Below are 24,884 nucleotides of genomic sequence, written 5' to 3'. Positions count from 1 at the left end.
TGACCTGAACGTTACAGGCAGAGGATGTGGAGGACGGAGCAGCGCGCATCGGTGGAACGGGACAGGTAAATAGAGCATACTCACCCTCCTGGCACGTCCCTGCTTCTCCGTTGGAGATCGCGGTGTGCGTTCAGTGCTTACGCATACCGCGATCTCCTGGGAGCGTTACTCTGTGGGGTCCAGAATGCGCCGGCGCAGTCTATAAAGGCTTCGGACGGAGTGACGCTCTCAGCGTTATATTATAGAATATATATATATATATATATATATATATATATATATATATATATATATATATATATACACACACACACATACATAAATACACACACACATAGGGGTTGGACAAAATAATGGAAGCACCTAACGTTTTGGCATCATAATCTTCGAACATGTGATAAGCATGCAAACCGTGACATATGGTAATGTTTTGTAGTTGATTATTTGTGTTATGTGATATGTCTATGTGAATTAACTGTTTGTTTTGCATAATTGTATGAACATTGATGAGAACCTGATACCAGTGGCAGACCTCTCGGATTTTCAAAGAGGCCAAATTGTTGGTGCTCGTATGGCAGGCGCTAGTGTAACAGAAAGTGCCCGAATGCTTGGTGTGTCAAGAGGTACTGTCTCCAAAGTAATGACTGCATTTGAAAGAGAAGGAAAAACATCTGCAGCAAAGCACAGGTCCGGCTGAAAGTCAAAGTTGACTGAGAGAGACTGTCGGACTCTAAAGGGAATTGTGAGAGGATCGCAAGACCACGGCTCTGAACATCACTGCTGAGCTCAATGAACACCTACAGAACCCAGTTTCCACGAAAACTCTTCGTTGGGAGCTGCACAACTCTGGATTCCACGGAAGAGCTGCAATTAGAAAACCGCTGCTCTCAATGACAAATGTTTCCAAGGGTTTAGATTGGTGTAGAAACCTCCAGAATTGGTTCCTCGAGCAGTGGAAACATGTGATATTCTCAGACGAATCATCATTTGCCCTGCTTCCGACATTCGGCCGAGTGTACGTTTGGAGACAGCCGAAAGAAGAATTCCATCCAGACTGCCTTCTCCCAACCGTAAAACATGGCGGAGGTTCTGTGATTATCTGGGGTGCTATTTCGTGGAGATCCACTGGGCCAATGATATCCCTTCATGGAAAAATTAACAGCCGAGATTATTTAGGCATTTTGGGAGACCAAGTGCATCCAATGGTTCAAGCACTGTTCCCGGAGGGGAACGCCATCTTTCAGGATGATAATAAACCAATTCATACAGCTAGAATCGTTAAAGCATGGCACGAGGAACATTCTAATGAAGTTGAGCATCTCATCTGGCCCCCACAATCCCCAGACCTCAACATTATTGAGCATTTATGGTCGATTTTTAGAGATTCAAGTTAGACGTCGATTTCCGCCGCCATCGTCGCTCAAAGGACTGGAGGGTGTTTTAACTGCAAAATGGGCTAAAATTCCTTTGGAAACACTTCAAACCTTGTATGAATCTATACCTCAAAGAATTGAGGCTGTAATCGCCGCAAAAGGTGGACCTACACCATATTAAACTAACTTTTGTTGATGTTTCCATTATTTTGTCCAACCCCTGTGTATGTGGAGAGAGAGAGAGAGAGAGACATCTTGAAATCCAGGTAAAACATGGTTATCAACTAAGATCTTTTACATGTGGCCACACTGTCTGAACATGCTGCAAACATACGCAGTGCTCAAATTTACCTCTTCTGTAACTGAAAGTATAAAACAATTACGGTACATCAAATGTAATACGACAAATGTGGGTTCCCCGATTACATGCACAGCCAGTAATCTTCAATATATTGGATGCACGACAGGCCCACTTTAAATCCGCATTAGGAGGAATCTCTCCGGGGCAGTCAAAAAATTAATGCTCAAATGTTCAGCAGTTTCGAGCCATTTTGAAGTGAAACATAATAGTGATGTAACTTTTGTTCAGAGTTACATTGTAGATGTACATATTGCACACTTGATCCCCTTTTGAAATGAACTTCAGACAAAATTTAATATACCATTATTAAAGGTGTTGTCCACTACTAGGACAAACCCTTCTCATTCCCCACCATTGGTATCGATAAAATAAAAAAGCCAATACTCACATCCCATGCAGACGCCATTCCAGCGGTGTCGGGACTCACGGTCCCAGGGCTCTCACGAAGAGGAAGTTAGTGCTGCAGCTGATCACTCACTTCTTCATGTTCAATTCAACAGAAGGCGGAGGCAGGGATGATAGCACTGATTGGGTGCCGGGAACCAAGTGTCATACAGCCACACGAGAGCCCAAGGGACCACAAGTGCTGAAACTCTGCAGGAACGGCACCTGCACGGGAGGAGAGTATAAGCTTTATTTTATCAGGACCAAGCGTGGGGAATGACAAGGGGTTGTCCTTTTATGGACAACCCTTTTATTGATTGGTCATAATTATTTTGTGTTAATTTTGTGCATAATTATAATTCACCTGTATGTCTTGTAAATCTGTGATTTGCTTTCCCGTCATGTGCCAAAAGCAGAATAGGACAACTTTCCGACAGTTCACTATTTTTTACCATGCAATGATTAAGGACATGCATCTGAAATGCAATTACTTGCATTTTATATGTTTTTATATAGTGTCATGGTGTTGAGATTTGTAGGGTTTTTTTAACCCCTTAATGACCTGGCCATTTTTTGCCATTCTGACCAGTGTCCCTTTATGAGGTAATAACTCAGGAACGCTTCAACGGATCCTAGCGATTCTGAGGCTGTTTTTTCGTGACACACTGGGCTTCATGTTAGTGGTAAATTTAGCTCAATAGTTTTTGCGTTTATTTCTGAAAAAAACAAATCTGGAGAAAATTTAGAAAATTTTGAATTTTTATTCTTTTAAACCAGAGAATTATGTGACACAAAATAGTTAATAAATAACATTTCCCACATGTATAATTAACATCAGCACAAATTTGGAAACAAATTTTTTTTGGAAAGTTATAAGGGTTAAAAGTTGACCAGCTATTTCTCATTTTTACAACAAAATTTACAAAACCATATTTTTAGGGACCACCTCAGATTTGAAGTCAATTTGAGGGGTCTATATGGTTGAAAATACCCAAAAGTGACACCATTCTATAAACTGCACCCCTCAAGCGGACCAAAACCACATTAAAGAAGAGTATTAACCTTTCAGGTGTTTCACAGCAGCAGAAGCAACATGGAAGGAAAAAATGAACATTTAACTTTTTTGTCACAAAATGATCTTTTAGCAACATTTTTTTTATTTTCCCAAGGGTAAAAGGAGTAAGTAGACCCCAAAAGTTGTTGTCCATTTTGTCCCGAGTACGCTGAAACCTCATATGTGGGGATAAAACACTGTTTGGGCGCACGGCAAGGCTCGGAAGGGAAAGAGCGCCATTTGACTTTTTGAATGGAAAATTAGCTCCAATCATTAGAGGACACCATGTCGCGTTTGGAGAGCCTCTGTGTGCCTAAACATTGGAGCTCCCCCACAAGTGACCCCATTTTGGAAACTAGACCTCCCAAGGAACTAATATACATGTGTGGTGAGTACTTTCAACCCCCCCAGTGCTTCACAGAAGTTTATAACGCCGAGACGTGAGAATAAAAAAAAAAATTTCCTCAAAAACAATTTTTTAGCCCACAATTTTTTATTTTCACAAGGGTAACAGGAGAAATTGGACCCCAAAAGTGGTTGTCCAGTTTGTCTTGAGTATGCTGGTACCCCATATGTGTGTGTGTGGGGGGGGGGGGGACCACTTTTGGGCACACGTTGGGGCTCGGAAGGGAAGTAGTGACGTTTTAAAAACAAGACTTTGAAGGAATGGTCTGCGGGTGTCATGCGGCAGGGGGGGGAGATGAGCGGGGAGATCCGCAGGGCAGGGGGGAGATCAGCAGGTTAAAGGGGTGATCAGCGGGGCAGGGGGGTGATCAGCGGGGGCAGGGGGGCTGAGGAGATGCAGCATGGAGATGGAGCCGGCAGCAGCAGAGGGGTTGATCAGGGGGGTAGGGGGTGATCACTGGGGCAGGGAGTATGGGGGTGGAATCGAACTGTGGGGGGAGCAGAGGGCAGCAGAGGGGAGTACCGGATGGCAGGCGGCGGCAGCAGAAGGGACATCGCTCTACAGCTCCCACAGAAGGGATCAGGCTGCAGAGCGAGTGCAGCAATATTTCACTCTGCCCCTCCACATCTTATTGGAGCGATAGCGTCACATGGACGCTAGCTCCAATCAGATCTGGGGGGTGGTGACAAAAAGGTCATCAGCGCTATCGTAGCCACAGGGGGGCAAAGCCACTCCCCCAGGGCTCAAGTATAAGTCACCCTATTCCTGCAGGTTGGGTGAAATTTCAGTTAACCCGTTCACCCGACCCGCAGGAACGCGATCCCGCTACGACGCATATGCTGCGGCACAGGTCGGATTGGCACCAACTTTCATGACGAATACACTGCGTCACAAGTTGGGAAGGGGTTAACACTCTTTTGCATAATTAAATGACAGATTTTTTATGGAAGATTTGGATGCTGGAATCCATTTTCTCCTTACTGCATGGTGCATCGCAAGTTTCCGTTCAGTGGATCTCCATTTGTGTGAGCCGATTATCGATATTTTTTTCTCCATTTTTTAATCTACCAGCAGGACGTACCGTACAGAGAAACAGCTTCAAGAACCTATAATGTTCGGATCCTGTAAATTGTAGCTCCCAGAATGGTGGAGGAGCCCATAAGAAAGGAGGGTAATGTTTAAGCAAGGTCTGAGGTTTATATTCCTTGGATGTTGCCTCTGATGTTCAAAGGATACGAGTTACATATTCTTGTTTCCCCTGGAGAAGTGTTTATATTTGATAAACCATGGATAAGGATCTCTGCTATGTATCCTGACTGCTGATGAGAAAATAGAACAGTGTGGTAAATCTCTCCAGAACACTGTCTAGGACTGGTTTTGGACCACTATTTGGTCACTGTATGGCGGTATTTGCGCTTGTATAGTGGTAATGTGTACATTTAGTCTTCGACAAAAAAAAACCTGTCTATGCTTGTCCCAGACCATGTTCTTAGGTTAGTCTATTTACAAGTCGGTGTTGTACATCTAATATTGTATCAGGGCTGTGAGGCTTCAAAATGCTTTTTAGTCTCAGTGCAGCTCTTGTGTCAGACGTTTTAATATTGAATGAAGAAGAGTTACTTTTTTCCAACTAGGTATATCAGTCCTCATTTGCAACCATGCTAGGAAAAATCTGTTTATAAAGTTTATAAAATGAGAGACGTGGGCTCTTAATTAAGCACATTCAATATTATGATAACTAAACAATACAAAATCAATAAAAGCCAGAAAGTAATCAAGGTCAAGGTATAAATTATAGAAGCCATTGCTTCTAAACATGTAATCGAACATTTCACCCATTAAAACAAAGTTGCCTTGACTGGAAAAAGAAGTGTATAAGCAACATGGCCAAGGTCAAGTTTTCTTCAATGGTTTTGTCTGCCACCCAAACCAAAAGAAGAACTTTGGGATAAAGCAGGTAAAAATATATTAATGTACAAAAGATTAGCTAATCAATATCTCGTATATTATGATCAATCTGTTCTCATACGTCCTAGGATGACGCTTCATTCTATTAAACTGGACTTTCATTCATGCATATTTAACTCTGCTCCCACTATTTGTTTGATCTATCATGTTAACATTCCTTTCTGTACCAATAGACACCTGACAAAACCATTTTAACCCTCAATGATCCAAAGGTGAGATGTTCTCCAGCACCAAAGGAAAATAGCTAAAACTTAGCTATTTTCATAACATCATAACATTGGCAGAAAAAAAAAAAACAAAGCTAACGCGTTTAGAGTAGAAAAATCCTTAAGGTAGTGCTTAGTTATAGAGCGCTCCGCCTACTGATAGTGGCCGTGGCAAAGTAGTGCACATCAGCCCCTGAATGTTTTAACTAGGGGGCAGATGTGCAGTACACAGCCACAGCAACAATAACTAGACAGCGCAGCACCATAACCGAGCACTTCCAGCACCCGCCAGCATTAGGAACAGCTGATCGGCGGAGTGCCAGGTGTCACAACCCTACGTATCAGACAATCTACGTATCTACCCTACGTATAAGACGCATTTCTTCCTTTCCGGCTCTTGCTACACACAGATGTCTTTGATAAAGAGCATTCTCTGTTGAAACGCTGGACCATATCTGTTTTGACTCCTTGCGGGATCAAAATAACACTGCAGCAAGTCCTACAGTCCCAATGTCTTTTTTTGTGATGCTGAAGTTTCTACTTTAATTTGTCTGGGCCATAAGTCCCTTCCGCGAGCACACTATTTAAAAAGGACAGTGCTGCTGGGCTTTCACCTTCATCTACCCTAAGGATAGGTCATCAATGTTAAAAGTAGTGGACAACCTCTTCAATGTTTAAAAATGTGTCCTATGCATTTACCAAGCTTAGCTAAATAAACATGATCAAAGTCTGAACCAGTCGGGCAATAAGAACCATCACCAAAGAACAGACCAGTCCTTGAATGCAATGGAAAGGAGCAAGGTTCCTTTTCACTGAAAGCCCCCAATAATTCAGAATTTTGTAAAGTAGCAAGTATAAAGGTACCTTCACACTGAACAACTTAACAACGATAACGATAGCGATCCGTGATGTTGCAGCGCCCTGGATAGCGATATCGTTGTGTTTGACACGCAGCAGCGATCTGGATCCCGCTGTGAGCTAGAAGGCCAGCACCTTATTTCGTCGCTGGATCACCCGCTGACATCGCTGAGTCGGCGTGTGTGACGCTGATTCAGCGATGTCTTCACTGGTAACCAGGGTAAACATCGGGTTACTAAGCGCAGGGCCGCGCTTAGTAACCCGATGTTTACCCTGGTTACCAGTGTAAATGTAAAAAAACCCAAACACTACATACTTACATTCCGGTGTCTGTCACGTCCCCCGGTGTCCGCTTCCCTGCACTTTGTCAGCGCCGGCCGGCCGTAAAGCAGAGCACAGCGGTGACGTCACCGCTCTGCTTTACGGCCGGCTCTTACACAGTGCAGGGAAGCGGACGCCGGGGGACGCGACAGACACCGGAATGTAAGTATGTAGTGTTTTTTTTTTTTTTTTACATTTACACTGGTAACCAGGGTAAACATCGGGTTACTAAGCGCGGCCCTGCGCTTAGTAACCCAATGTTTACCCTGGTTACCCGGGGACTTCGGCATCGTTGGTCGCTGGAGAGAGCTGTCTGTATGACAGCTCTCCAGCGACAAAACAGCGACGCTGCAGCGATCGGCATCGTTGTCTATATCGCTGCAGCATCGCTTAATGTGATGGTACCTTTAGAGTGTTAAATGTTGAGGCAGTAAAACTTTGCACACGTGAAACCATACATTTTCACACACAATGAAAAACGGATATTACAAAGAGACTAGATTAAATATTAAATGAAAATATTCCTGAATTCTGGGCAAATGCCTCCATATTACCTAATTGCTCACCACTTGACAGTCTTAACCCCTCTTAATTTTTACAATGATTACATTTTGAAGAGAAACAATGAAACTAGATTAGACACATTGATTTTAGAGACCAAAAATAGAGCAGCAAACATTAGCAGGTCAAGAGATCAATTTATCTATGAACCTTTATATGAAAAACACATCCGTTTCTCCTGGACAAGGCATTCAATAGTACACAGATTGATTACTGTGTAAATGCAGGAAAAGAGGGATTATTTTAAAATACATTTTTTTCTGTTCTAGGAGCTACTAAGACAATTGCTTTTACAGAAATCAGTTTCGTACAAATTGTTTTAACTTTCCCTTTCCATTCTGATCTCTAAATCCCAACCAATATCCTCATTTGTAAATCCTGTTGAATTTGCCAAGAATCTGCATCATGTGTAAGAATGACTAAACTTGACAGAAACCCCATTTTTTTCCAGTAGTAAGTCAGTAGTATTGTCAGGTCTTTATTATTAAACTTAACAACCTAAGCAGAAGATTTTTTTTTTTTAGTTAAGTAAATCAACATGAGAGTATCCTTGTGAAGCCTAGAACTTAAGGTTCACGTTAGCAGAACTTCCATGAATACTCTGTCTCTCCTATAAAAAGGCAGTTAACTGATTCAGTAACGTTTAGCCTCTAACATTACAATATGAAGCCCAGTCTGGTTTTAAATAAAACTAAAAAAATTGCAGTAATCGCCTTATTCTTTGGGTAGACTTCAGTCTTAAGTCTCTAGACAGCACTGCCTAAAAATTTCTATAATCATCGTATATATTGTAGGGGTCCAGAGGGGACCATTAATTGCTTTTAAGTCCTCCTAGAAGTGCACTGCTCCTGCCTGAGAGAGTGCACACGCAGCAAAGAACACATGCATTAGAAAGCCTATAACTAGCTACTACAGCCATACTCACTGTGTGCACGCCCAGGCAGGCGCGAGGCGCTTTTGTCTCCTGAGCGGCTTGTTTTTAAGAGGTCTTGAAGTTTTGGTTGGGAACGCAGGACCACCTAAAATAAATATCAAATCTCCCAAAATGAACACATTTCGACCTACCTCAAATCTCTCCTCTTTTCCAGCTCCTCTTTAGGTATAGTCCAAGGCAGATTTTGAGGCAAACACTTCAGCACATTATTGGAGAATTCAGAGAAGTCTACTCCATATTCAGTTAATATTCCTTCTGACTCTGGTTCAATCTCACCAGCCTGTCCAAGGCTCTTCATCAGCTTCCTGAAGCCAAAGCAAGTAGGGGAAGAAAGAACATGAATGCTAGAAAAGGTAATCACCATTAGATACTTAGCATTGGTATAATACAATTAAGGCAAGCAGAACAATTAAGGTGTTCCCATTTCTATGGGTTCTTATAAAGTCCAAACAGGAGTAGTATAGTTGGCATCATTGACAATATCAGATAACTGGAAATATCTCACCTTGGGAAAAGCTCTCCTTGAATAGATTCGCCTGGACTAAGACAAACAGGTCAGTCGCTGTCACAGATTGTGGATGGATGCCAGGTCTGGCTTTACCTTCATGCATTACTATGGTCCATTAAATGGAACAGAACAGTGCTCATGCTGCAATATTTTCCACGCAGACCACAGCATCAGTATATGTGTTTAAAATAAACCATGTGCACAGGCTATAATGAACCAGTCTGCGGTCCATTATGCACACAGTTAAATTATAAGCTCGTCTGAACAAGGCCTTAGAAATAAATGCACGCCTTAATAGCTCTCCAGTTCAGAGCTGCTTGGGGCACACACACAATTTTAGCACACAGGAAATACCTTTATTCATTGCATAATACAAATCAGTGTAAAGTTATAAAAACCTAGGTGAGCGTTTATAAACTAATTACTACAAGATCTCAGCACACCATCAGTGAATGGATATATTCCTATGCAAAATCAAATGCATTGATGTATTTAAGGGGTTACTAAGCAGCCCTCATCGGAAGGGGAATGGTGCCAACAAGACTGCATCCCGACAGGTATGTGTTGACAACGCCACTGCTCACTTCTTGATGCAAGAGGTGCCAAATAACCCTTTTAACCCAAATTCTCTGGTAAGCCGTAAATTCACATTGTATTGCTACATGCATAGTGCATAAATCCTACAAACAAGCTACGGAGTATAAAACACCCTCCAGAACAATAATAAAAAGATAACAAATTTTATTTATGGATAAACATATACAAAGGTAACAACAAATATTAACAGACAAGGTACACGTTTTAGCACAATTGTCCCCCCGAGGAAGCTCACGCGAAACGCGCGTCGGGGCCGCCGGACACACACTGGCACTGACTTATTTGTGGGTAAGAATGACAGAACTGTCTAATACTTTTACAATTATGGTTGATTTATGATTGAAGATGAATGGTGGTATTGGGTCCATGGCTACTCATGTAGAGCACTATGCACTTTATAATTACAATCAACAGTTATTTATTGAGTAACATGTTCCCAATAGACATCAGTCTCTGTCTGTTCTGAGCCCCAGGTGCTATTTTCAGTGTGGTTGGTCCGCCATACTTGTGCTAAAACGTGTACCTTGTCTGTTAATATTTGTTGTTACCTTTGTATATGTTTATCCATAAATAAAATTTGTTATCTTTTTACTATCGTTCTGGAGGGTGTTTTATACTCCGTAGCTTGTTTGTAGGATTTATCTATAGTGGAGTTTTCCCTGTGATTTTTCTTGTCCATTTGTGGGTGTTCCCCTTTTTGAGATCTGATATGCATCAGTGGTATCTGTATTATGCATAGTGCATAAAGTAATTCTGCACTCCTTATTAGTGTTTGTGCTTTGTCACATTTTGGACAATGGACAAGGTAATGTGGTTTTTCAATAAAAATTATTAGATTAAAAAAAAGGTTAAAAACGGGATGAATAACTTAAGGAGAATTTGTCCGTAGAATCAACCCTCCTAATCTGTCTATAAAGACAAGTAGGTGATAGGAATCTGAATAAAATTATATTTTGATATCCGAGATCCAAAGTTATATTCCAGAGTAATCCACAATTTTCTCAATATATAAATGAGCCATTACAATCTATTGGCCGGACATAGATCTCCCCGAGACTCTACTTGAGGAGGATATTTTAAAATTAAAGTGGTAAGTACCTGTGTGAGACATGTGACTCACCATCTGCTCTTCTGAGCTACATGTCTCACATTGGTAACTCTCCCTATCATTTAAAATGAGAGCAGATTCTCAGGGACATCAATGTCCGGCCCAAAAATCTTATTGGCTCATTTACATATTAAACAAGTACTCCCATCAAAGTTTTTAACCTCTTAATATATAGGAATTATTATATGGCATGATGTACTGACAACTGCCCATTTTGCCCTTCTACACAGTTAATTCTCTTTTTTATTAGGTCTATGACCACGTGATTAAAAACAGACTAGCTAAATCCGCTTAAGCTCTATGTAGGAAGAGGAAGTCTCTTTTCCCTTAATGAGTCATCCTCCTCTTAAAGTCATGACTTGGATGCTCCCTCTTCTCCCCCCTCCACAGACTTTTGCAGTGACCCATGACACTCATGATTCATGCAGGGAAAAAGGCTTCCTGTTACTACATAGAGCTTAAAAGGATGCAGCTAGTCAGTTTCTAATCATGTTATGTCATAGACCTAATGTCAAAAAGAGAAGAATTAGCTGGGTAGAAGGGCAAAATTAGAAATTGTAAGTACACAGTGCTACATGATGATTGTAACATTAAAACAATTAAAAATGTTGATGGGAGTGGTTCTTTAAGAAAAATGTGGTTTTCTAGGAAATAATACATCGGATGATAAATATCAAAGTATAATTTTAGATCCCCTAATTTGTAAGTAAAATTGTGATTATTTTGTCTTATTTCTGACTGTAAAATTTAATAAAATGTAAAAAATTAGTTTAAAAAGTTTAATTTGACTCAACTTTCTATGACCTGCAGTCCCATATAAAGTGCTTAGGAGGGTTCATTCTACTGACCGATTCTCTTTAACCCCATGTTAAATTAGAAAATGTTATAATTTTTATTATACAATAATTAAAAGCGAGCAGTATAAAGCTGGTTAGGCATCTCTGATACGTTTGGAAAGCGATGAATGTCAAATGTCAAAATGTAACAAATCGATAATCACATCATATTAGTTGAAGATTTAACCGCTTTTTACCCTCCCATCACTGGAGCATAACTGAAAAGTGCTATATTTCTGAAAGGAGTTACATAAACATAAAGTGTTATTTTAAGAGAGATCACATTGAGTGCATAAGTTTATAAAGCTAGAAAAGGCTGATGGACTAGTTGAGACTTATTTATCTCTTAGGTCTTTGAAAAGCTGAGATTTGACAATGAGACCAGGGAAACCTGGACAGCGTGTCGGCAGTTTACATAAAGTTTGCCATGGGCTTGCACGATGAAACAAAAATGTGATTTCATACCTTCTTAACTTGGGGGAATAAAACATAACATTCCTGCCCAAACAAAAGCTTGTCGAGAAAATTACAGGCGTGAGAGAAGGATCTGTATGTCATGATCTAGTTTACTACGGCCTCACCCAGCTCTATCAAATATAACATTTTCCTGAGGACACAACTCTTATATCTCATATGTTCCACAAATACCATCCAGCATGATAGAAATACTTAAAAATATCTGCTACATCATGTGGCTAAGCAAATTATTCCCGTCAGGCTAGATATAAGGAACAGACAAGGAAAAACAATACCCTACCAGGTTTTTTTTGTTGTTGTTGTTTTTTTTTTTTTCTTTTTTTTTTTTTTTTTTGAGAGTGGCCACCTTCAAAATTCAACTATGTCATAGCTACACTGCCATACTCTATGACTCTCTCAAACTTTAGTAGATAAAAATAATGTAGCAAAACTCCACGACACACCGCACTTCAATTAAACAGCAAGGTACTTCATAGAATAAAAAAAAAAAATTGACTATTTGTTACATTTTAACATTCAATTTCAAACATAGCAAAGATGCCCAACAAGCTTTTGGGCTTGTTCACACTATCCTTTTTTTGCTGCGGATTTTTCAGCTGCGGATTTGGAAAAACCGCAGTGCAAAACCGCGGTGGTTTTCACTGCGGTTTTTTGTGCGGTTTCTACTGCGGATTCCACTGCGGGTTTCCAACTGCACTTTCCTATTGGTGCAGCTGGAAAACCGCTGCGGAATCCGCTGAAAGAATTGACATGCTACTTCTTTTTTTCCGCAGAAAATCCGCGCTGATTTTCAAGCGGAAAAACGCAAAGTGGGCACAGCGGTTTTTGTTTTCCATAGGGTAACATTGTACTGTACCCTGCATGGAAAACGGCTGCAGATCCGCAGCTGCAAATCCGCTGCGGATCCGCAGCAAAAACTGCAAAGTGTGAACATAGCCTTATGCAACTCAATTTTAACTATTGTGAAAAAAAAGAATTCATTTTTGTAATGTAACTTGGGTTTAAAGGGAATATATTAGTTGGATCAACCCTCCTAAGCCATCTACATAGAAATGCAGGCAATAGAAAGTTGAATAAAATGATACCTTGATATTTGCTATCCAATATTTTATTCCTGAAAAAAAAAAATCGAAGTTACTTACCGTAAGGCTATGTGCACACGTTGCGGATTGGGGTGCAGAATTTTCCGCACAAAATCCGCATCTCCAGGTAGAAACCACAGGTGCGGATTTGCCGCGTATTTTGTGCGGTTTTGATGTGGATTTTCTGCGGTTTTTACCCCTGCGGATTTCTATTATGGAACGGGTCAGAAACGCTGCAGTTCCGCACAAAAGTAGCATGCTACTTTTGTTCCGCAGCGGTTTTCATGCAGATTTTTCCGCACCATTAGCACAGCCTTTTTTTTCCCCAATTGATTTACATTGTACTGTAAATCACTGTGCGGAACTGCAGATTTTCTGCACGGAAAAATCCGCTGCAGATCCGCACTAATTCTGCATCGTGTGCACACAGCCTTAACGGGATTTTACAGTTACAGATTTTACGGTTAGTAACTTAGATTTCTTTTCCCCTTCTCCCATGACAGCACCACCTAAGAGATTTACATAGATTAAAGCACCCTAGGGAGGGACCACCGCTTGCAATACTTTCTCCGGAAGGGAAGGTCAATACAGGAGGACAGTTTGAGACAATAGTGTCTATAGAAGGTAGAAGGGCAAGACCATGTGGCTGCCTTACATATTTCATCGATGGACACCTCTGCTCTCAGCCCAGGAGGTCGCCACAGCCCTGGTGGAATAGGATTTCAGATTTCCAGGAACTGGTGTACTGCTAGAGGTATAGGCTAAGCTAATGATAAATTTAATACACCGCACACTCTAGAGGTATAATCTGTGACAAACTTAGAATTTATTGAAGTGCTATAAGTTGGCCTGCATCACTCATACCCCTGGCTGGGGCATCCACCCTGAGATCTGACTAATACCCAATACTTTATATCCTCCTGCAGAGATCCTCCACATATAGCCTGATTACAGCAAATGATATTTACACACCAGCACTGTCAGGTAATAGTCCGTACTGCCGCCCCCTATTTGCTACCCCTATCCATTTTAATTATATATCTCCATAACAGATTTTACCTGTGATACAACAAGATTGAGTTACCCACATGCCGATATCATACCACACAAGTCTAACGCCCCCAGTGCTTACAAATACTTCCAGGTAACATCACATGGTACTGCTTAATATACTTCTCCACTTACGTCCTTCTCTGTATACACCCTAACCCTGTACATTGCAATTAGGTTCCATCTGCGGTGCAACAAGATAAATCTAGTTCTGCGCTAATAGCACGCTGTATAAGACTAGACCATTTCCTTGCCTACCAGCACTGCCAGGTAACTTCCTATACCGTCACCTAAAGCGTCCCTTGTTTTGTGTGTCCTACCATATTATATATATCCTTACATTATATACACTCACCGGCCACTTTATTAGGTACACCATGCTAGTAACGGGTTGGACCCCCTTTTGCCTTCAGAACTGCCTCAATTCTTCGTGGCATAGATTCAACAAGGTGCTGGAAGCATTCCTCAGAGATTTTGGTCCATATTGACATGATGGCATCACACAGTTGCCGCAGATTTGTCGGCTGCACATCCCAAAGATGCTCCATACAAGGCAGGATGGATCCATGCTTTCATGTTGTTTACGCCAAATTCTGACCCTACCATCCGAATGTCGCAGCAGAAATCGAGACTCATCAGACCAAGCAACGTTTTTCCAATCTTCTACTGTCCAATTTCGATGAGCTTGTACAAATTGTAGCCTCAGTTTCCTGTTCTTAGCTGAAAGGAGTGGTACCCGGTGTGGTCTTCTGCTGCTGTAGCCCATCTGCCTCAAAGTTCGACGCACTGTGCGTTCAGAGATGCTCTTAGGCCTACCTTGGTTGTAACGGGTGGCGATTTGAGTCACTGTTGCCTTTCTATCAGCTCGAACCAGTCTGCCCATTCTCCTCTGACCTCTGGCATCAACAAGGCATTTCCGCCCACAGAACTGCCGCTCACTGGATTTTTTTTCTTTTTCGGACCATTCTCTGTAAACCCTAGAGATGGTTGTGCGTGAAAATCCCAGTAGATCAGCAGTTTCTGAAATACTCAGACCAGCCCTTCTGGCACCAACAACCATGCCACGTTCAAAGGCACTCAAATCACCTTTCTTCCCCATACTGATGCTCGGTTTGAACTGCAGGAGATTGTCTTGACCATGTCTACATGCCTAAATGCACTGAGTTGCCGCCATGTGATTGGCTGATTAGAAATTAAGTGTTAACAAGAAGTTGGACAGGTGTACCTAATAAAGTGGCCGGTGAGTGTATATCCTTACCCTATGTATCCTAAACAGATTGTATTTGCGGTACAACAAGAAAAGGCTACCCACATAATATTAGTATACTTTATAAGGTAAACCCTTTCCATTATCGAGACTGAAGTGGCTTCTTGTATACGGTCCCTACTAACACTTTCTATTCTTTATAGATACTCTACGCGCCACAAGGATACTATTCATGCTATACCTTTATTCACCTTGCTAAGGTAATCTTCGCTTTGGTACCTTCTTGGGTCCCCCGCCCTCTAAACTGCATGAGTTCATCTTCGGCATACACAGAACCATGGTCTTACCTACTGAGTGATAATCTCTCTTTCACGTGAGACAGGATTTAATACCTGTTATATGCTATGCTATGTTTGTATGTATATATATGTATTTATTTTCCCTATTTCGGGCTTTGTGTGCTACACTATGGAATGTTTATTGTATATACTCTCTGTACAGTTGCTTATATATGTTTTGTTCTTTCCAGCGACCACATGATAAAGACTCGGGAGGAGTCGAAACGTTGTCAGTTTGACTTCTGGTCGCCTTCTGCATTGTTGAATAATAAACTTAGAGCACTTCAATAAATTCTAAGTTTGTCACAGATTATACCCCTAGAGTGTGCGGTGTATTAAATTTATCCTTAGTGTACTAGGACGATTTAGTCCTCTACACCTGCACCTCGCCTTATCTTTATCCTTAGTGCACACCATTCCTTTTCTATAGGCTAAGCTAATGGCATCCCTTATCCATCTAGGTATGGTCCCCCTTGTAACACTACACTCTTTCCTGCTTCCCTGGAATAATACAAATAAGGTAGCATCCTTTCTACATTGCCTCGTTCTGTCTAGGTACTGTATCAGGACCATCCTGACATCTAATGTGTGAAGCCTGTTATTCTGCAGTCTTTGGTATAGGAGGGAAGGACTACCTCCCTACTCCTATGAAACCTGGAGGCCATTTGGGGGAGATATGCTGGGTCTGTCCTCAACACCACCCTATCTTCTAACACCGGCATGAAAAGATGAATAATTGATAGGGCCTGCAAATCACTACCCCAAGGGCTACCAGAATTACCGTTTTTAGTGCTAGTATCTTATCTGGCACCTCATGTATGGGCTCAAAGGGTGATTTTGTTAAGGCTTCCAAGACCAAGTTTAAATCCCAGGGAGGCATTTTTGGGTTTGGCACAGGCTTAGATCTCTGGCATGCTTTAATGAACCTGACCACCCACCTATCCGCTGCCAGGTTATAGTTGTAAAGAGATCCGAAGGCAGATACCTGCACTTTAAGGGTACTGGTGGCCAGGCCCATCTCCATACCCCTCTGAAGGAATTCTAAGATCTCTCTGATTGGGACCGTACCCCCAACAGTCTGCCCTGAGAAAGCAAGAAAGCAAAAAATGTTGCCCATATTCTACAATAAATCCTAGTCGTTATGGGCTTTCTACTCTGCATCAGAGTAGCTACCAAGGCCGGAGAAAAACCTCTCTGTATTAGCAGTGCTCTCAAAATCCATGCCATCAAACGAGTACCTGACTTCAGAGGATGTGACACTGGGCCCTTCCTGAGGAGACCTAGAACATCCGGGAGAATCCAGGAATCTGCCAAGGACATTCTCCTCATCCAAGAGAACCATGGTCTCTTGGGCCAGAAAGGAGCAATGAGGTTGACATCTGCCGCCTCCTCCCAAAACTTCCTCAGCACTGCCGGGATCAACATTAATAGGGGAAATGCGTAGGCCATTCGAAAATTCCAATGGGATCTGTAGTGCATCTACTGCGTATGGTCCTTCTCTTGGGTTCAGGGAACAGAAGCTCTTTGTCTTCCTGTTCTTAATGTTGGCAAAAAGATCGCTCTCTGGCTGCCCCCAAAGATTCAGAATCTGGTGAAAGATAGATAAATCTAGCTCCCATTCCCCCGTCTCAAGGTTGTCCCGGCTGAAGAAGTCTGCTTCCTCATTCTCTTTCCCTTCAGATATCTGAAGCTGATGTTCCTCCATCACCTGGAGAATCTCCTGAGCTAGCCGTATTAGAGGTCGGGAACTTGTGCCCCCTTGGTGATTGATATATGCTACAGAGGACAGTATTCGGACATGGCTCCCCTTAAAGAACGCAGTCAGAGTTCCTTCCTCGCTTAATCGCTAGTAGTTCACCGGAGGTTTGAGGAACTGCCTGCTTTTTCTGACCAGATCCCTTGCATTATATGGTCTCCGAGATGCGCCCCCCATTCATCCGTGCTTGCGTCCATCATCACATCTGATATTGGGAGGGACCCATGGGATGCCGCGCGATAGATTCCCTGGATCCAGCCACCAGACCATGGAGTCTACTGATTCCTGGGAAAGCATAATCCTTCCTTCCAGATGACCAGCCAGCCTCTTTTCCCCTTCTAGGACATCCTGCTGAAAAGCCCTGGAATGACATTGGGCCCACTGTACTGCTGGAATGCATGATGCCTTTGACCCTAGAAGCGACTTGGCCTTCCTCAGGGACGTGATTGGGTTGCAAAAAACTGCTGACACTAGGGCTATCATCTTGTCCTTCACCTCTGGTGGGAGACATTTGTTTTTCTGAGTCTCAAGTCCGAACAAGGATTGAACCTTCAGGGGCTGCAGCCTCGATATATATCATCCAACCAGGATTGGACATGGCGTTTCGGATGTTATTTAGCTGAGCACTGCATTCGCGTTCTGTCCTGCTGATCACTAAAAAAATCATCCAGATATGGTACTACCAGTACATTCTTTTCCCGTAAGTGTGCCGTCACCTCCAGAACAATCTTGGCAGATTCTTTTGGCAATGGACAGATTAGGAATTGCTGGTCTTCCTGATGAATGGGGACATGGTAATATGCATCTTTTAGGTCTAAGACACTCATAACAATAAGATTTTAATTGCGGTCTTTATTGACTACATCTTGAACGGTCTGTAGACTAGGAATCTGTTGAGGCCTTTCAGATTGATAGGTCTGGTTTCTTTATCAGAAACAGGGGAGAATAAAATACTTTCCCTGCTGCTAAACGGGCACCTCCACTAGTACCCAGTTTTGAAGCAAGAACAGCAGCTCCGCTTCCAGGGCTTTTTGTTCCTTCCAGGATCTGTGAGATGAGATCTTGAAGCTGTGCCTGGGAATAGATGTGAATTCTAATTTCAGCCCTAATTTTATTATATTGAGCACCCAGGCATTGGCAGAGATCTTCTCCCAAGCAGTTTGGAAGTGGGACAGCCTTCCTCCCATCTGGAACAGCCCATCACTTGGTGGATTTTCGGTTCCTTGATGAGGAACCCCCAAACATGAAACCCTTGTATGTTGGCTTCTTAGCTCTCCAGTCACCCTGTTCCTTGGGTGGTCTACGCCGGCTATATTTTCACCTCCAAATGGAACTTTTAAACTGAGGACGTGATACAGTAGGGAAACCTTTCTTCTTGTCTGCTGCCTTATCAAGAATATCATCCAACACCCGACCAAAAAGATATTTGCCCTCACACGGAATGGAGCATAGCCTAGTCTTGGACTGAGCATCCCCCAGCAAGTTTTTGAGCCATAGAGCTCTACGGGCAGCGTTTGCTAACCTTGCTGCTAACCTGAGTCCACCGAGGCATCGGCCAGGAAGGAAGCTGCTCCCTGTAACAGAGGAAGATCTGCAAGAATCTCTTCCCTAGGGGTACTGTCTCTAAGATGGTCGCTTAGCTGCTGTAGCCACACCATCAATGATCTTGCCGTGCAGGTTGCAGATATCGCCGGTTTTAATGAACCCGCCGAAGACTCCCATGCCTGCTATAGGAATGGTTCAGCCTTGTCTAAAAGATCTCTTAGAGTCCCCAGGTCTTCAAAGGGCAATGAGGATTTTTTTACGGATTTAGCCACTGCGACGTCAATCTTTGGTTTTTTTCCCATATGCCTGCCTCCTCCTCTTCAATAGGATATCTCCATTTCGAAGATTACGGTAGTGGCCCTTTACTCTCTGGATTCTTCCATTCCTTGTTGATGAGCATCTTGATGTTCTCATTAACCGGAAAGGAACGGCTCTTCCTCTGACTCAAGTACCAAAACAACGTCCTTAACTGACTTGGTTGACTTAGGATCTGAGATGCCCATATGGACCTTATGGCTCTATCCAGCTTGTCAGTATCCCCCGCTGGGAAGCAGGGCCTACCCACCCCACTCAAGTATCCTTATCAGAGGAGGAAGAGGATGACTCCAGGTCCGAACTCTCTCCTCCAAGCTCCACTGATCGTTCAGACTCTGAATACAGTGGGTTCTGGCTTCCCCTGGAGGTAAGCGATGTGCAACCAACCAGCTAGGCCCAGAGCTGCTACGAGATGTCACCAGTTATAGTACACCAACAGGCCAAGCTTGTGATTCATTGTCACCAATCACTCATCGGTCTGTTTGATCACCATCCACACTCCTGCACGGTGTGAGATTATGCCCGGAAACAGATGAGTTTCAGAACAGCTGTCCATTCTCCCTGGCTGTGCTGAAGTTGGTCATGCAGGTGTTACACTGACCGGATGAGGAGGCGGTGGAAGAAGCATAGTAGCAGGAGGAGGAAACATGACAAAAACATCCAGAAATCCACAGTGGTGGTACAATATGTGCCAAAAAGTTTTCCTCCTCAGGCCCAGCCGGCACTACATCTACTCAGTGAGCAGTAAGGAAACTACAGACTGTGGAACCTGGTCCACGTATTGGTTATGTGTACCTTGCCACTTATGGCGTTGCGCAGTGCACAACTGATTTTATCCACAACATATTCGTGCACAGCAGGTATGGCCCATCTGGAAAAAGTAGTGGTCGCTGGGAACCACATACTGTAGGACAGTCATTACTGTAAGTTTTTTAAAAGTATTCTCCACCAGTCAGAATAGAAGAATTTCAAAGGCCAGGGATCATAGGTAGGAAGGGGGATACTTTCTATCCAGTGGTTAGGGGATGGAATGCTGAAAGCTTCCATGGGATGGTGTGGAGATGCTCGCTGACACGGCTGGTGGCGGTGCCATCAAATCCTCTTTTCCAGAAGCCAGGTGGCCCTGTTGCTTGGGAGCGGGAGCAAAAGGTGGAGACCGCAGCAGACCAGAACAGGAGGAGCCTCAGATCTTTCCTTGTGTTTCAGGTGTGCACTGCATTGCAGCTCATGCACTGAATTCAGACGCCTCATCATGCAGGTGGTGCTCAAGTTAAGAACATTTATGCCTCGCTTTAGGCTCTGACAGCACAACGTGCAACCCACTAGTGTCTTGTCAGCATATTGCCTGAAGAAATACCATTACAGGGAGCTCCTGTGACCTAGCTTTAGTGTGCAGTAACAGTTGACGTACTGGTTAGGCTACTGTGCTTTTGCACCCTGCTCTTTCTTTTGCTGTGCAAAGGCAGTGTGGCCACCACCCTCTTCTCTTGAACTGCACAGGTCACTCAGATGACCTTAACTCCATGTGGGGTCTAGGAACTCATCATCCACAGCATCATCTTCCACCCACTGCTCACCCCTGCCCTCCCTGCTGGTCTACACAGTGCAGAAAGCAACAGCAATTGGCACCTGTGTTTCATCATCAGATATGTGCTGCAGTGGTCTACTGACCATGTGCACTAAGCCCTCCCACATACTTATCCTCAAACTGAACCAGTGGCTGGGCATCAGTGCACTCAATCTCTTCCACTTCTGGGGCAGTGCCAGGTGGATGGCCCACAGAACTACAGCCAGCGGTGTCATCAAAAAGCAGAAGTGACTGCTGCATGACTTGGTGCTCATACTGCTTAGCTGATTTGCAAGGGTGTGAGGTGGAAGACCGATGCCCATGGACCGCAGGTGCCAACTCTGCGCTTTCAGCAGGGGACCGGGTGAAAAAGCGAAGGAACTGGAGGCAATTCTCAGCCATCTAAACCCGCCTCCACTTGTTCTGGGCTCACCATTTGTCCATTTGACGCCTGCATGTAGAGGAACATGTTTAACTTGGGTGAAAAAGCAGGTTGTAATAGCTGAGGAAATGCCCACAGTCAAAAAGTTTTTGACTGTCTGAGATGCAGCTTTTTAACAAACTTTATTCAGCATCCGAACTCCGAACACAAATGGACTTCCACGAGACATCAGTGTTCGGATCTGAACATTGGACACTAGGTGACCGGCACAAACCCGGAACTATACAGTTCAGGTTCGCTCATCTAGTCTTAACTAAATAAGGAATGTCCAAAGCAGGCATTTTCACACAATTTATAAGAAATTGTGGCTATCTATTAGGCAAGACAGACTTTCCCATTACAGAGATAGGAGATGGCAGCTGCTACGGATGAGATTCTATCTGGATAGGAGGATGAAGAGGAGGGAGGAGCTCTGCCGCTAACTCTTACCGTCTACATATACTTGTATTAATAGCAACTGCCATCTATCTCGGTAATGGGAAAGTCTGTCTTCACTGATTTTCCCTCAGAATTGAGAATTTTGATAATGGCTTATCAATTTTGACACATAGTAACAAATATTCTCTGATAAGATATTACAAAGTTGCTTATTTTCAGGTGTACTACTGATTTATGAAAAGAAATTAAAATCACGGTTACGCTTTAAAGCTAGAGCTACAGTTACGACCATATATATTTGGACAGAGACAACATTTTTCTAATTTTGGTTATAGACATTACCACAATGAATTTTAAACAAAACAATCCAGATGCAGTTGAAGTTCAGACTTTCAGCTTTCATTTGAGGGTATCCACATTAACATTGGATGAAGGGTTTAGGAGTTTCAGCTCCTTAACATGTGCCACCCTGTTTTTAAAGGGAACAAAAGTAATTGGACATATTAAATAATTTTAAATAAAATGTTAATTTTTAGTACTTAGTTGAAAACCCTTTGTTGGCAATGACTGCCTGAAGTCTTGAACTCATGGACATCACCAGACGCGGTGTTTCCTCCTTTTTGATGCTCTGTCAGGCCTTCACTGCAGTGGTTTTCAGTTGCTGTTTGTTTGTGGGCCTTTCTGTCTGAAGTTTAGTCTTTAACAAGTGACACGCATGCTCAATTGGGTTGAGATCAGGTGACTGACTTGGCCATTTAAGAATATTCCACTTCTTTGCTTTAATAAACTCCTGGGTTGCTTTGGCTTTATGTTCTGGGTCATTGTCCATCTGTAATATGAAAGGACGGCCAATCAATTTGGCTGCATTTGGCTGGATCTGAGCACACAGTATGGCTCTGAATACCTCAGAATTCATTCGGCTGCTTCTGTCCTGTGTCACATCATCAATAAACACTCGTGACCCAGTGCCACTGGCAGCCATGCATGCCCAAGCCATAACACAGCCTCCACCATGTTTTACAGATGATGTGGTATGCTTTGGATCATGAGCTGTACCACGCCTTCACCATACTTTTTTCTTTCCATCATTCTGGTAGAGGTTGATCTTGGTTTCATCTGTCCAAAGAATATTCTTCCAGAACTGTGCTGGCTTTTTTAGATGTTTATTTTAGCAAAGTCCAGTCTAGCCTTTTCATTCTTGATGCTTATGAGTGGTTTGCACCGTGCATTGAACCCTCTGTATTTACTTTCATGCAGTCTTCTCTTTATGGTAGATTTGGATATTGATACGCCGACCTCCTGGAGAGCGTTGCTCACTTGGTTGGCTGTTGTGAAAGGGTTTCTCTTCACCATGGAGCTTATTCTGCGATCATCCACCTCTGTTGTCTTCCGTGGGCACCCAGGTCTTTTTGCATTGATGAGTTCACCAGTGCTTTCTAAGGATGTACTAAACTGTAGATTTTGCCACTCCTAATATTGTAGCAATTTCTCGGATGAGCTTTTTCTGTTTTCACAGCTTAAGGATGGCTTGTTTCACCTGCATGGAAAACTCCTTTGACCGCAAGTTTACTTCACAGCAAAACCTTCCAAATGCAAGCACCACACCTCAAATCAACTCCAGGCCTTTTATCTGCTTAATTGAGAATGACATAACGAAGGGATTGCCCACACCTGTCCATGAAATAGCCTTGGAGCCAATTGTCAAATTACTTTTGGTCCCTTTAAAAACAGGGTGGCACATGTTAAGGAGCTGAAACTCCTAAACCCTTCATCCAATTTTAATGTGAAAGCTTTTATTTTAATGAAAGCTGAAAGTCTGAACTTCAACTGCATATGAATATTTGTTTTTTTAAATTAATTGTGGTAATGTCTATAAACAAAATTAGAAAAATGTTGTCCGTCCAAATATATATGGACGTAACTGTACATGGCGACTTTGGTCAGGTGGGAAAAGATTGGACTTAACTTTTTGCTGATCACCAGGCATGGCCAATGTCGCCAAGTATTTCCAGTCACACTCAGAGCTGCAGTTACAATATGTAATATGCAATAGCATTAACTTATGATAATGAAATAAGGATTTTTAGTAGAAACTAAATTCTTTAATTATAAGATTCTTTCAGCGCCTGAATTTACAGCTTTTGCTCTGGGACAATCATGTACTACCAAAGCTTCTGCCTTTACCAAAACAGCATTCAAGTAACGTAGCAACAAAAGAGCACGCTGTACCCAGTTCAAGTAAATCAAAGGGGTCTGAATTACTTGGAGAAAGGCCATTTATGTTGCTGTAAGAGTCACAGTAGTCAGCAGTTTGTTTGTCAAGGTAGCAAGATGAATTATTACAAAATAAGTACAAGTCCAGAGATGGAAGTTAAAGGAAACTCAGCATTATAAAGCAGAAAGGCTATTCAGAGGAATGCAACGGTCTGATACAAGAGTGACTACAAAAGCAGAGAAATGTTCTTTTAAATGCAAAAAGAGGAAAGAGCCAGAATATTTGGGGCACATTATATGATGTTCGGTAAAATAAAACGTTTTCTTACACACTAGAAGTGTAGATTATCGTATCACTACAGCAGTATATCTTAAGCTCTTATTTGTATTTTGAGCATAGTTTTCCGATCCCAATGTTGATGCCTGATCTGTGCCTCAAACTTCCAGTGAACCAGCCAGTAGAGAAGCCATGAATCCCTCTTGTGATTTCAGCAAATCGTGATTTTTGCTCAGTTTCAGCGTTCTTTTCTGAGGTTTATTAGCCGCACCCAAGGTGCTTCCTCTGTGTAACCTTTAACCCAGCAATTACATGCACGTCGGATCCACTTACTTTTCCTAATCATCATCATAATTATTATTCTTTCCTCTCTTCTCAAATTCTTGCAGTGCAGCTGTGACAAGCATGTCGGGCTTTCTTTAGGATCACAAGACCTTTCTCTGTCCAAATGGCTGATTACTCAGTGTTCCTCCCATCTTCTCAGAACAAGGAGCCCGTGAACCGGTCTTTGTACACAGAAAACACACAGTGACTGGACCGGTGTAGATGCCATGTGCAAAATGCATCTGATGCAGAACGCCATTCTCCATGAGAAGCACCAATTGTACAAAGAGAACTATAAAGTGGCAGCTGAACAAGGTATCATTTTGTGAAGATATATCTATAAAAACCAGTAGCGCTTGTACCTTCATGCACCTGCAGCAGACAGTGTCACGGTCACACCCATCCGTTACTTAAAATAATGATATATAAAAAAGAAA

At 42.6% G+C, this 24,884-nt stretch overlaps 1 protein-coding gene across 3 annotated transcripts in view; it reads right to left on the bottom strand.

Annotated features, from left to right (window-relative positions):
* Window positions 1–24,884, bottom strand: part of DIS3L2 (DIS3 like 3'-5' exoribonuclease 2) — a 445,122-nt gene that overhangs the window by 234,204 nt on the left and 186,034 nt on the right. For all 3 annotated transcript variants that reach the window (XM_077290198.1, XM_077290196.1, XM_077290197.1), the window contains one exon: window positions 8,558–8,731. In XM_077290198.1, coding sequence (XP_077146313.1) covers window positions 8,558–8,731 — 174 coding nt within the window. The remainder of the gene's footprint in view (window positions 1–8,557; window positions 8,732–24,884) is intronic.

The sequence above is a fragment of the Ranitomeya variabilis genome, chromosome 2 (assembly GCF_051348905.1).
Source record: "Ranitomeya variabilis isolate aRanVar5 chromosome 2, aRanVar5.hap1, whole genome shotgun sequence".
NCBI lineage: Eukaryota > Metazoa > Chordata > Amphibia > Anura > Dendrobatidae > Ranitomeya > Ranitomeya variabilis.
The sequence above is the reverse complement of the archived record's forward strand: the minus strand, read 5'-3'. Positions and strand labels throughout refer to the sequence as shown.